Source organism: Polypterus senegalus, chromosome 14, assembly GCF_016835505.1.
Source record: "Polypterus senegalus isolate Bchr_013 chromosome 14, ASM1683550v1, whole genome shotgun sequence".
In the NCBI taxonomy this organism is placed as follows: domain Eukaryota; kingdom Metazoa; phylum Chordata; class Cladistia; order Polypteriformes; family Polypteridae; genus Polypterus; species Polypterus senegalus.
This window is the reverse complement of record NC_053167.1, coordinates 101648801-101661045: the sequence shown is the minus strand read 5'-3', so window position 1 is coordinate 101661045 and position 12245 is coordinate 101648801. Positions and strand designations below refer to the sequence as shown.

The following is a 12245-nucleotide window of genomic DNA, read 5'->3' as shown; positions in this document are numbered from 1 at the left end:
TGTTAGCAGCCATCTACCTGTTTCAAACAGCATTATCTGAACACATGGCTGGGTCAAATGGGAAGGGTGAGGGCAAACCTTTTTAGATGGCCATTCAGTGTATACAGGGTGGTGCAGATCTAATTATTCAGATCCAGATTGTCTGGATGACTTTGATTTATGCAGGGACGATTCCAGTTCGGCGCAAAGACGATTCTTCATGTCGTCAGTTTGCACACGTCTCGATGGTCTGGGATTTTTCAGGTGATTTTCTATGTAATAAACTTAATAAGTTATAGCGTAATGAAAATTACATAATTAAATCTGGACCACCGTATACTTGGCCTCATAAGACTGAAAACCTTCCAGTATTACCTGGTGTTCACTTTTGCTACCCATCATTATTATGAATTAGGAAATAACAATATTTTGATGAATTCCATGTACTTTTATTGTTGTTTTAACAATGATTTTATTTTTTTGTCAGTATGTTGGTGACATCATCACACAGCCATTTTGTACATCAGCTTTGATGGGGGCACTGCCATTTTGTGTTATTTGGAAGGATGCAACCATATTGTTGATAGTAACTGTACCTCATTGCACCATGTGACTTCCGATGTCACTTTTTATGATGGTATCCAGAATTTTGTATTTATGTGGGCTGTTATGATTTACATTCTTAATTCATTCCTCTTGGTCTCTCCTAAAGATGCAACCCTTTTCGCCCTGGATTTTCTGTTTTTATGGGAAAAATAATTTTGTGAGATATTCTACCTTTGGGATGTTTAGGAAGCTCAAAAATGAAAAAACAAAACAAATATCACTATTATTATACAATAGCTGCCAAATACTGCAGTCTTCTTGAGGAAATGAAATTGAAAGTGGTGCACGCAAACCAATGGCGTCCATTTTCACTTCCGTGTTTCATGGACTGTATGTCAGTCTCTCCAGTCTGCGCTAATAGTAACACGCCTGGTTCCAACGGCTACAAACGTACCTGTTTTTTTTACAAAACGGCTGCATATACTTGTATATGTATTAGTAATAGGATGTCAGGGCCGAAAGGGTTAAAATTAATCTCTACATCTTTTCTGGGGTTTTCTTACTCAGAATTTTGATTTCTGACTTTTGGATTTCAATTGGAGAGTTTATTAAAGAGTTTATTTTCAATGCGATTTTGTTTTAGCAGCATGGTAATGCACCTGTTCAATGCAACAATGGTATCATAGACATGACAATAACGTAACCTCTCACAGTTCTAATTTATCTCCGAGACTGAATGCAACTTACTTCGAGCCTTTTCTGTACTAGAATCTCTGCTTGTTTTCTTTTTACAATACAATGAATGTGAATTTAGGCAATATCATATTGTACGATAAACTACTATAATAACTGCTATAAATATTATGACAACTACTATATAGTTAAATTGCAAAATGTACAGAACTGAACCGGGCACGCAAATTCAAGCAGTTGATACATTTTCAGTAATTTTCATTTTGGTTGCTTCATCTTTTTAAATGGTATGTTCCATGTACAATTCTAAATGATAATGGTAATGAAATAAAATGGCATTCCAAATCTCTCTATACACAGCATAAACCTTTGTGTGATTGCATGGCTCATAATTAAAGAATATTCACGTGAATACTAGATTTATAAAAAGAAGACATATTTACAGTGTTTGGTCAAATTAAATATACATATCTATGCAGTCTGTAAAATCTCGATTTTCTAAGCATCTTAATCACAATACAAAGTTGGTGTGGGGAAGCCAACTGAAAGCAAGATGGAAGGTGACTGCTGTTTCATTTGTGTAGCTCTAACCTTCATCCATACATATAAAGGAGTGTTGGGATTCGAGAGACTGTGTTTGTGTGTTTGTGGAGGGATGGAGAGTTAAGGCGGGTGGGGGAGTCACGTGATCATCTCCCCTCCCATTCACGTCATTTCACTCACAAGCTGAGCTCCGCAGCTGACGCGGTCTTGCCGTTCTTTTTCCTTAGTGTTTAGTCCTTTCTCCTTTACTGATTTACTATTTACTAGACGCAGTACTTACTGAATAGTACTTACTAAATAGTACGCGGTGTTTTTCCTTTAGAGTTTCTTAGTGTCTAGTAACTTTATCTCATTTACTGTTGTTTTTTACTGTGTTCCCGGCGGTGTTCATTTACTGTTTTAGACTGTTACTTTAAGTCGCATGTAGATACATAATTATTCCAACTACAGCATGTAGATACATAATTATTCCAACTACAGCGATTGCAGCGAAGCGCACAAGGTCTGCTAGTATAAACATATTTTCGAAATGAGCATTTTATTACTCTTTCTCAACATATTTAAATTAGAGATACCTATTTTTTAATATGGTAGGCACTAAAGGTAGGCTCAAAACTCGTACTTGACTGCTGTCTTTGGGAAGTGTGCATGTTCACCCCATATCTGTGTGCATGTTTCCTCCTGGGTTACACACATCTCAAAGATATTGGTGCAAGGCTAATTGGTGACACTGAAATGGCCCAGAAGAAATGAATGTGCTCAATGAATAGATTGACTTGTTCTGACCTTGAAATTACATAAACTGTCCTCAGAAACTGGCTGAATTTTTCTTTTACAGTCATTTTCTTAGTATAATTGTATAGACCCATTAAATCCTAGCCAGTAAGCTCTACTTAAATAATGCACTTAGGGTACACAGCATACTATTTTACAATCCAGTTAATTCAGCTGAGGATCACTAAGGAAAAAGGCCAGACCTAGCCCTGGACAGAAACAGTCCATCAAAGTCTAACCCACTAGGGCCAACTGAGAGTCATCAGTTCACCCAACAGTACGTTTCTGGGACATGGACACAAACAACAACAGGGTGAATCTTTAAATTTCACAAAGAAAACAACTGGTCACAAGATCAGAACTGAGAACACAGAATCCATGAAGCAGCAGTGCTAATCAATGCACCATCATGCCATGGATGCATCTGAGCGTCATTTAACTGTTAACTGGTATTGCAGTCAAAATCTTCATTCTTAGACTAACCTGTCTTCTATTTCACTTTTCTATACCCATGCCTGTCTACAATACTCTTGATTGTGTTGCACTGTATAAAGAGCTCTGTGCCTTTGTGCCCCCATGATAGATATATAGTTAAATAAAGAATGACTGACTGAGTGATTGATTGTGAGACTACTTGATAAGCATGCTACATATTGTTAATTTGGAAGAAAGATATCTCAGTGGTCTACCAATATTTTAAAAGATGTGACTTGTTTAAATGAAGAACGACATACAGTACACTTACAATGCATCACTAGTATACAATTTGCCAGCTTATGATTTTAAATGTTATGATATAAAAAGAACCAACCAGATTTCATAAAAAGGACTACAACAGGATAATAGAGACTGATGGCAAGATAACGAGGTACAGTCTAAAAATGACTACTGCACACGGCATTAGAGGCGCATTTCATTTTTTCTTTCACACCTGATTCTTACAGGGTTATCTGGGAGTTCTTAGCCATAACGGCCAAAAAACAAAGAAACAGCGAACAATCACACTCAATGTCATCACATTTATGAGCAGTGAACAGTATTGAGCTGTAAAGTCAGAACAAGAAAGAGGACAAGCAAACAGTCCCTGTGACATGGACCTTCTGGTGTGTCATGGAGTCTCTGAGGTAAATGTGTACAGTGAAGAAGGTAACACCTACCAGACACACCACCATATGTGGTTCGCTTCGAAACTCCGATGGAAGGCCAGGGTGAGCCGTCTGCTTTCAGTCCCATCAGCCCTGAGACCGTGTTGGTTGCTGTAACCCCATCAGCACCACCTGCACAGAAGTTTTTAACAGTTAACCATGAATGCCTGAATCCACAAACCAAAGAAGCTAATTAGCCATACAGCAGATAGTAAGAGGAGAAAAAAAATATCCTAAATTATAATTTATGAAAAGACATTTCTGCAAAACAATAAAGTATAATGACTTTATGTAGCCATGTAAGAGACATTTTCTTAAAATGCTTAAAAAAGAGGTGACATTTTTTCCACAGATTTCATTCTTTTTTAGCCCTAACAAAACTTTAATGCATTTAAAAATAGATATACTTCATGTAATATTTTGTCCATTTAATAAAAAATCATTTATCATTACATTATTATGGAAATTCTTAAATATTATACTGTTCGTTTTTGTTTTACTTTTACAGACCACTTTTGCTTTTAAGCAACTAATCTTTTACATATATATGACATTACATGCTCAGATAAAATAACCAAAATATGGACATACAGGGATTAAAGTGGAATTTTCAAAAGAAATAACAATTTGACAGTATATTAACAAATGGTAAATTATACTTAACAGTCAAAATCATGTTTCCATTAATGCAAATTATTAAACCTTTCAACACAGACTGATAATCACCTTAATTCAACCAAAATTTGGATAGATAGATAGATAGATAGATAGATAGATAGATAGATAGATAGAAAGGCACTATAACTGATAGATAGATAGATAGATAGATAGATAGATAGATAGATAGGCACTATAACTGATAGATAGATAGATAGATAGATAGATAGATAGATAGATAGATAGATAGATAGATAGATAGATAGATAGATAGATAGATAGATAGCTTATTTACTATATAAAATTAAGTTTAAAAATAGTGGGAAATGCATATAAAATGTAGATTGTGCAAGTATTCCTAAAAACATGTTTATATACAGTATTTGCACATACTGTATCCTAATAAAAATTGAGAAAGTAAAACAGTTTAAATGCTTCATACCTTCATGAGCAGCCATTGCGATATCCACAATATTGGTGACATTGGGGGTCAGCTTGGCAAAGAATGGAATCTTAACAGCTTGCTGTACCCAGCGACAGATGTTTCGCACCAGCTCTGGATCCTGTTCAAATGGGTAAGTTACAAAACTCAATGATAAACTAATCTGATAAATCTGTGCATTGCATTGAGCAGCAGAACCTAATACTACCAATCTGTCTACCCTGCATGAGGCGGCAGAGGCATTCTATCCAGTTTATTGCCAGTCTTCTTAGAAATGGCTGAGCACTACACCATTAGGACGGTTACATTGAATATTTGCTTAATTTTGGTCTCTTCTGCTATATGCAATGCAAGTCCTTTACAATGCTTTTTATTTTCATTGAATAGAGAGTGACTCAGAACAATTATTATCATTACTCAGAACAATTATTATCAGTTTACCACTGAACACCATCACTTGGAAAAAACAAGGTGATATAATATCAGCATACTGGATAGTCCACTTTGTGCACTTTCTAATTAATTCATTCTCAAAGAGCTTTGGATTGCAAACAGACAGCCAATTATCACTTCTTAGCTTAAATTTCAAAGTACAATTGCCATACTTTTGTTAACACAGTAAATTTATTTATGAAAAAAATACCAAGTTCAATATTGCTGGATTTGTATTTCCAGTTTCAACCAATTGATAATAACCCTGCAGTCACAAAGACAGTGCAATGATGGGCAGTGCTGATGCATCAAGGGTGGTGTATGTCACTGGCTGCATGGATTTAATGGATTGCCTTAGCAGGGGTGGGCACACCAAGTTGATGTCAAGGTTGATTTAATAGAGTCCCACTGTAAGACAGTATCGTTACAATGACGGGAGAAAAACTGTGAGTCTGAAAAAGTATGGGGGGCAGAGATCCCTAGAAGTGGAGAGGGACAAAGCAGAAAGGTTTGGAATAGAAGTAAAACAGGTTATTGTGTGGGGTATGCCAGACTGGCACTCTACGGTGGTTGTTTAAAAGTCTCTTGTTATGACCCTTTCAGTAGGGGAGGATAGATAGATAGATAGATAGATAGATAGATAGATAGATAGATAGATAGATAGATAGATAGATAGATAGATAGATAGATAGATAGATAGATAGATAGATAGATTTGTCCCCAGGGGCAAATTTGAGGAAATTTAGGAACATGAATGTTAGACAGTAGCCTGATTACTATGAATAAATTAGAAAATATCCCACCGGTACTTGTTAGTGAAGAGTGGCCATGTTTCACATGCTAAATTCAAGTAAGTAAACAGCAAACTAATGTATCTGAGCAATTTAAACCACTTTATTCACACTTATGGCCACATTTTGAGGGCCACTGCTCTAATTTATATTTGTTCATAAATGTATGCATGTAAAATGATCATATTTTCTCAAAAACCTGTGAGTATGAGCAGTCCTGTCAAGGAGCTGTAAACAAAAAGCTATTTTGGATGCACACGCTGGCATCTTGCTTACAAAGGATTAGACACACTACTCTATAGGTATACTGTATATGTCCCAAGTGTGTGTGAATGTAAAAATATTTCATGGTGTTTTTGTGTTCAGAATTCTGTCTTCCGCTTTATAACAATAAACTAAACTGAATTACATAAGAGGGCTGTAAAATGAATGGATGAGTATGCCTTTTCAGAGGCTAAGTTGGCAATTTGTTTAATTCACGTTACATAATGATACTCAACTCCTAATTTGTACTACAGCATGAGGCATACCATGCATAAGGGCCTTTGCATTGCCATTTCCACTTTTTAAGTTCTCAGCAGGCATGTTCCCCTGCTCAGAAACTTAGCTTTAAAGGCATTTTTATACCTTTCTCCAGGCACAAAGGTTCCTAGGAGAGCTTTCAAATTCTAAAGGATAGGGACATCAGATGCAAGCTTTTGTAAAGCATGATATAAACAAATGCAGAAAGGCATAGAGTAGCTTGGAGCACCTGAAAATCATTACTAAGCAGCAGAAACAATAAACATTAAAGGTAAAAACAAAATTACAGGGTTTTAAATAATAATGCTCACTAGGTATAGAGTCACTTACTCGGTGTAATTAATGAGAATCATATTTAGAAACCAATTTGCTGAGTTAATTTCTTATAGCTACAATATAAATTGCAACTGTCTTTCTAATGGGTTTATCTATTAATAGTTACAGTAACTGCAAGGCTCATATATTGCAATCCATATAAAACTAATTGATGTAATGACATACACAGTAAATGCATTTTTTGAGAACACAGTAGGTAAAATAATGTAGATGCATGACAATAGATTGTGTGTGTCTGACATTTGACATCTCTAAATTGCTGAAATAAGAGGAGGTGTGTGGCAGCAATTTTGTGTGCTTCACAGTAAATTGGCCTATATAAATATTACATTGTATAAATATTGGCGCTGTGTTGCTGTTCTTGATAAACAAAATGTTTTAAAGTTTCTTCCTCGGTTAAAGTGCTGGATCAATGGTGGATAATGGGATTGGACAGATGTGATTGAAACAAAATCAAGTCCTGCATTGTCTTCTCCTTTATGACTAACAGAGATTCAGTAACTCAGTAAAAACTACTATTTGTCGTAAAGTAAGCACAAGGAGACTCAAAAATCATCCTGTTATTCTAAATATGGACTCAAACCTATCTCTGTGTGGGTAAGCATGTGTGTAAATAGATTGGTGTCCTATACAGCAATGAACTTCAGCTTTCCTGCAACCCTAGGTTTGAAATGTCACGCATACAAAATGGATGTACAGAACTAAAACAGCTTATTTTTCATGTTATTTAAAACCATTAGTTGCTGGCAATGCCATGTTATAGGTTTATAGGGACAGTTGTCTTGCATGTACAGAGTATGTAAATTTTTATTTGCAGGTGCGATTCAATATCCAATAGGTCTCCCCTCTCTGGTGCTACGACTAATAAGTATAAGAATCTCACCTTGAAGCTTTTGTCGTTCTTAATGGAAAATTCTTAATGAATTAACATTATTTTTTGGGGGGGATTTTGTTAATACTACAAAAATTGCTCATAGTGAGTGTTAAATTCCATAATCTCTTCTTGTTTAACTATGACAGCCAATTGAAATTTAAACATTTTAGAATTATCAGAAAAAATACCACAGGCAAAACACTAAAATAAAATCTGTATTTTCCATCCGTTATCTAACCCACTATATCCTAACCACAGGGTCACGGGGGTCTGTTGGAGCCAATCTCAGCCAACACAGTGCACAAGGCAGGAAACAAACCCCAGGCAGGGCGCCAGCTCACCGCAGGGCACACCCACACACCAAACACACACTAGGGCCAATTTAGGATCGCCAGTCCACCTAACCGGCATGTCTTTGGACTGTGGGAGGAAACCGGAGCACCTGGAGGAAACCCACGCAGACACGGGGAGAGCATGCAAACTCCACGCAGGGAGGACCCAGAAAGCGAACCCGGGTCTCCTAACTGTGAGGCAGCAGCGCTACCTACTGCGCCACTGTGCCGCCCCATCTGTATTTTCTAAAGCAAAAATATTATGAAATGCTATGCACTGCAGTTCCATGAATCTAAGATGTCAAATTTCAATAAAAAATATGAAAAAACAAACAACAGTATTTAAAAAAAACAGTTTTGTTTAACACAAATAGGTGTCAAAGCTTTAACTAGTATAAAACATAGTGGTCATGTGAGGCTGACTTCACACCACGGTAATCCAGAAAGTGGTTTCTTGTAAGGGCCAACTTGCTCTTGATTCACTAAATGTTTTTTCTTCATCTGTCTTTTTCCCTTTTCAAATGACCACACTATTATAATTTGATATAAATCTCAATTTTCTCTTGAATTAATGCCCTTTGAGCACTTACAGTTTGTAGAAATGTATATTTGCATCCAGCTTTCATGCTTTGGTTCATTCTAAAAGGCATGCAGAGTGACAAGCAGCACTTCATCCTGAAGGATCCAGATTATGATGCCCTGATGACTCCACAATACAATCAGGCCAATCTGCCAATCTAGAGATGCTCATTTTTTATTCATGTAAATGTATATTCACAGAAGTGACCACTAATTGCCCAGTAAATCCCTCTTTGGTTCTGACACCCAAGGTCTTGTCTGAGCCTTCACACCACTGTGTCCACAGCTCGACCTCACTGCTCAAATGCAGGCACCAAGCTCAAAAGCATCACAAAATGTATTCACTTCTCAAAATTTCCAGCAATTCTTTCTCTTACCTCCTTCAGTTAGACCCTTAACAGATGAATTTAACTCTTGATAAGCCTAACAGGTAAGAGCTGAGAAGACCTCATTTCAGAATGTACAGTTTATTTAAACTATAACAGAAAAAAATGGAACATTTATAATAATGTCATGCCTCATAACAGAGAAATCCTGGAAACACAGTTTGACGTGTTTGATAAGCTAATCATTTAATGCAATATTTCAGAAAATGTTAAACAAAAATAAAGATTATAAAATATTTCAAAGAATAATGCACAAAAATGAAATTCATGAATATTATTAAGCATAAAAAGCATTATGCCCAAAATGGACAAATATTAAGCTAATTAGCCATGTTTTGTTTTCTATCGCTGTAATCAATGCTTGGGAGTTGAATTTAATTTTAGAATTGCAATCATCTTTTTATTTAGATAACATTAAAGAAATGAATGAAGAATAAAAATTTTAAAATTATGACAAAAAACCATAAGAAAATAACCTGACTGTATGATGTTGTTTCTTAAACATAGTCAAACTTTCACCGTTTCTAAGAATAAATATAAATGAGCTTTTATCTAAATGTCCAGGAGAATGTGTAACGATATTTGTTTAAATAAATAAAAAGAGCATTTTTAAAATGAGTAATAAGAATATGGAATGAAAAAAAATGTTTGAGTGCTCATTTTATAAGCGTCTTAACTCTAAGGAGCTGCAAGATATTTGTCTACAAAATCAAGATATTCTTCTTGAGGCTTCTGACTACATCCATTTGTATCTGAACAGAACTGACATATTTTTTATTTTCATTCTTATAACGCTTTACTATTAAAACCTAGAGTTTTGGGAAAAAGACTTCAAATTTTATGAAAAGCATAAAAAACAAACAGAAAGTTATAAAATGCTTGGCATGAATTTCATTGGTCTATCACCCAGTTGGATATGCTACTTTCTACAGTATGTCCCGTTTAAATTTACTTATTACCTATGTATCTATATATTTAATTTGGACATTTTATTAAATGTATTAAATATTAAATATTAAATTTATTTCACTTTGATGTAGTCTGTTAGCATTCTGATCCATTTAAATGCATTACACTGTCATACTTCCAACTATCTATTCATTTTCTGGAGCTGTTTTATCCATTACAGAGTCCAAGCGTGCAAAAATCTGCTTCTGCAGCTTCATTCTTTCCATATTCAGACTCATGTGCACTTCCTTGCACGCCTTTTGTCGATGTCTGGCAGATACAGATAAGTCTGTTGATTCAGCTTTAAAGCTGTTACTGTAATACAAGAAAGTCTATGTAAAGTGAGTCCATCTCCTTCTCTTTGTCTCTGCTTCTGGACATAATCACTGACAAGTCCGACCATTCTGAACATGGAGAATGTTGAGTTTTGTGGACTGTTCATTCATCTCACTGTGCAAGTGCTGCCCAGATTACACGTAGATATATTCATAGGCTTGGATGTCTGTGTGATTTATCCATTCAGTGGGTCATGAACACGTAGGTGAAATACAACTACATACACCAGTTTTAGTTTCTATAGTTATTTTGTTGGAATTACAGAGAAAGGAAAGATGGTAAATATCCTGTTTTAAAAAATTTACTTTTTCTCCTACACACTTAAGCAAATCACCTGTAATTAAAGCTAATTACAGAAAGATACAATAACTTGTTTTACTAACATTATTTTAATAGTGAGTTTTCTGTTTACAAAGACTTAATTAAGTGTGAATATAATCTAAATACTGCAAAAATATAATTTCCAGTTACTATGGAGATAGTTGGTGGAACTGCAGAAAACGCAAAACTCCACTTTACTTTTTTCTTTAAAATCTCATGACAGGGATATTTTAGAGATGCATAATTCAGTCTGCTCAATTAAGCAAATCAGTGAAAACAGAATTTAGAACAGTTGGGCAAAAAAAGTCTATTTTAGAATAAGGTTTGTATCTCAATGTATAAAGTGTATTAAGTTCCGGACTAAATCAACATATATAAAATGTGTATTTCATTTCAAATTTATTTTAAATCATATTAAACATACATACATATAGATAGACATGCTGTATTTGTATATGAAACAATCTACAAAACATAGAAAACATATTCCTTTCCTAATAAAACACATTTTTTCCATTTTTTAATGTAAGCTTTCAAGTGATTTAATTTTAGATACTGTCATTTTCTAAAACCTTAACTGTTCAAGAAAAGTTAACAGCTGGTTTCTGTTCAAACATTTTAAAAACTTCAAAAAGCTGATAACATTAGTAAAATAGGTCAGCCTATGTCATAGAATGAAGGAATAAAATATATGTGCATAAATATATAATCATTGTTTTTGATCACTTAAAAATTTAAATGATCTATTAAATTTAAATCAATTACACTGTTTTGTTTTTATAAGTCACTATATGCAAATATATATTGTAACCGCTGCTGCAAGGGGAAGCGGCAGCCTTTCAGAAACCCCCTCTTAAACAGTTTTTCAATGGGAAACAAACTCACTTTTACAGTTCCTCTTTGTGGGATCAACTGCTGGCACGTTGCACGGGGCTTCGAACATTTAAAAGACAGAGCTGCGGCCATCCTGTGGTCTCACTCTCCTGTTCCTCTTCCCCCCCACTCCCTGTACTCTGGCCGCTGCTACAGGGCCACTTGACCCCCTTGATGAAGAAGACTTTGTGTTCTTTTGAGCAGGAGTCTGGGCTCATGCATCATGTTTGACAGCTGTTCCTTGTGAGGCTGGATCACCAGTATAAAAGACTTGTGTTTGTATCTGGCAGAACAGCAATAAAGATTCTACTCCTTGGAAAACCTGTTGAACTCTCCTGTGCAACTTTGTGACCCAAGCTTGACAATATATAAAGATATATTGTGGCGGGCGACCGGTCCCATGCCCGGCCGGGATGCCTCTTTTACTTATGTACCGGGGGAGCATCCATGGGCTCCTCAGTACCTCCCCTGGGACGCTTGGTGGCAGCCTCCCTGGCTGATGATGGTGACTCAGTTTCGCGCAGGGTTCCATGGGAGATGGAGTTCTCCAAAATCCTGTGGGGATCTGGGGTGGCCGCCAGGGGGTGCTGCATGGATCCCAGAGCCAGCTTGGACAACTCTACAGCTCTGCCCGGAAGTGCAATCAGGAACAGGTGATCAGGCACCAAGAGCACTTCCGGGTAGGCTATAGAAAGGACCGACAGCCACCACTCAGCGTCAGAATTGGGAGGAAGAG

General features: G+C 36.0%; 1 protein-coding gene across 3 annotated transcripts in view; it reads right to left on the bottom strand.

The window, feature by feature from the left end:
* LOC120514913 (dihydropyrimidine dehydrogenase [NADP(+)]-like) overlaps positions 1–12245 on the bottom strand; it is a 1294590-nt gene that overhangs the window by 314266 nt on the left and 968079 nt on the right. For all 3 annotated transcript variants that reach the window (XM_039735551.1, XM_039735552.1, XM_039735553.1), the window contains 2 exons: positions 4780–4900; positions 3693–3812 (listed from right to left, as the gene is read on the bottom strand). In XM_039735551.1, coding sequence (XP_039591485.1) covers positions 3693–3812; positions 4780–4900 — 241 coding nt within the window. The remainder of the gene's footprint in view (positions 1–3692; positions 3813–4779; positions 4901–12245) is intronic.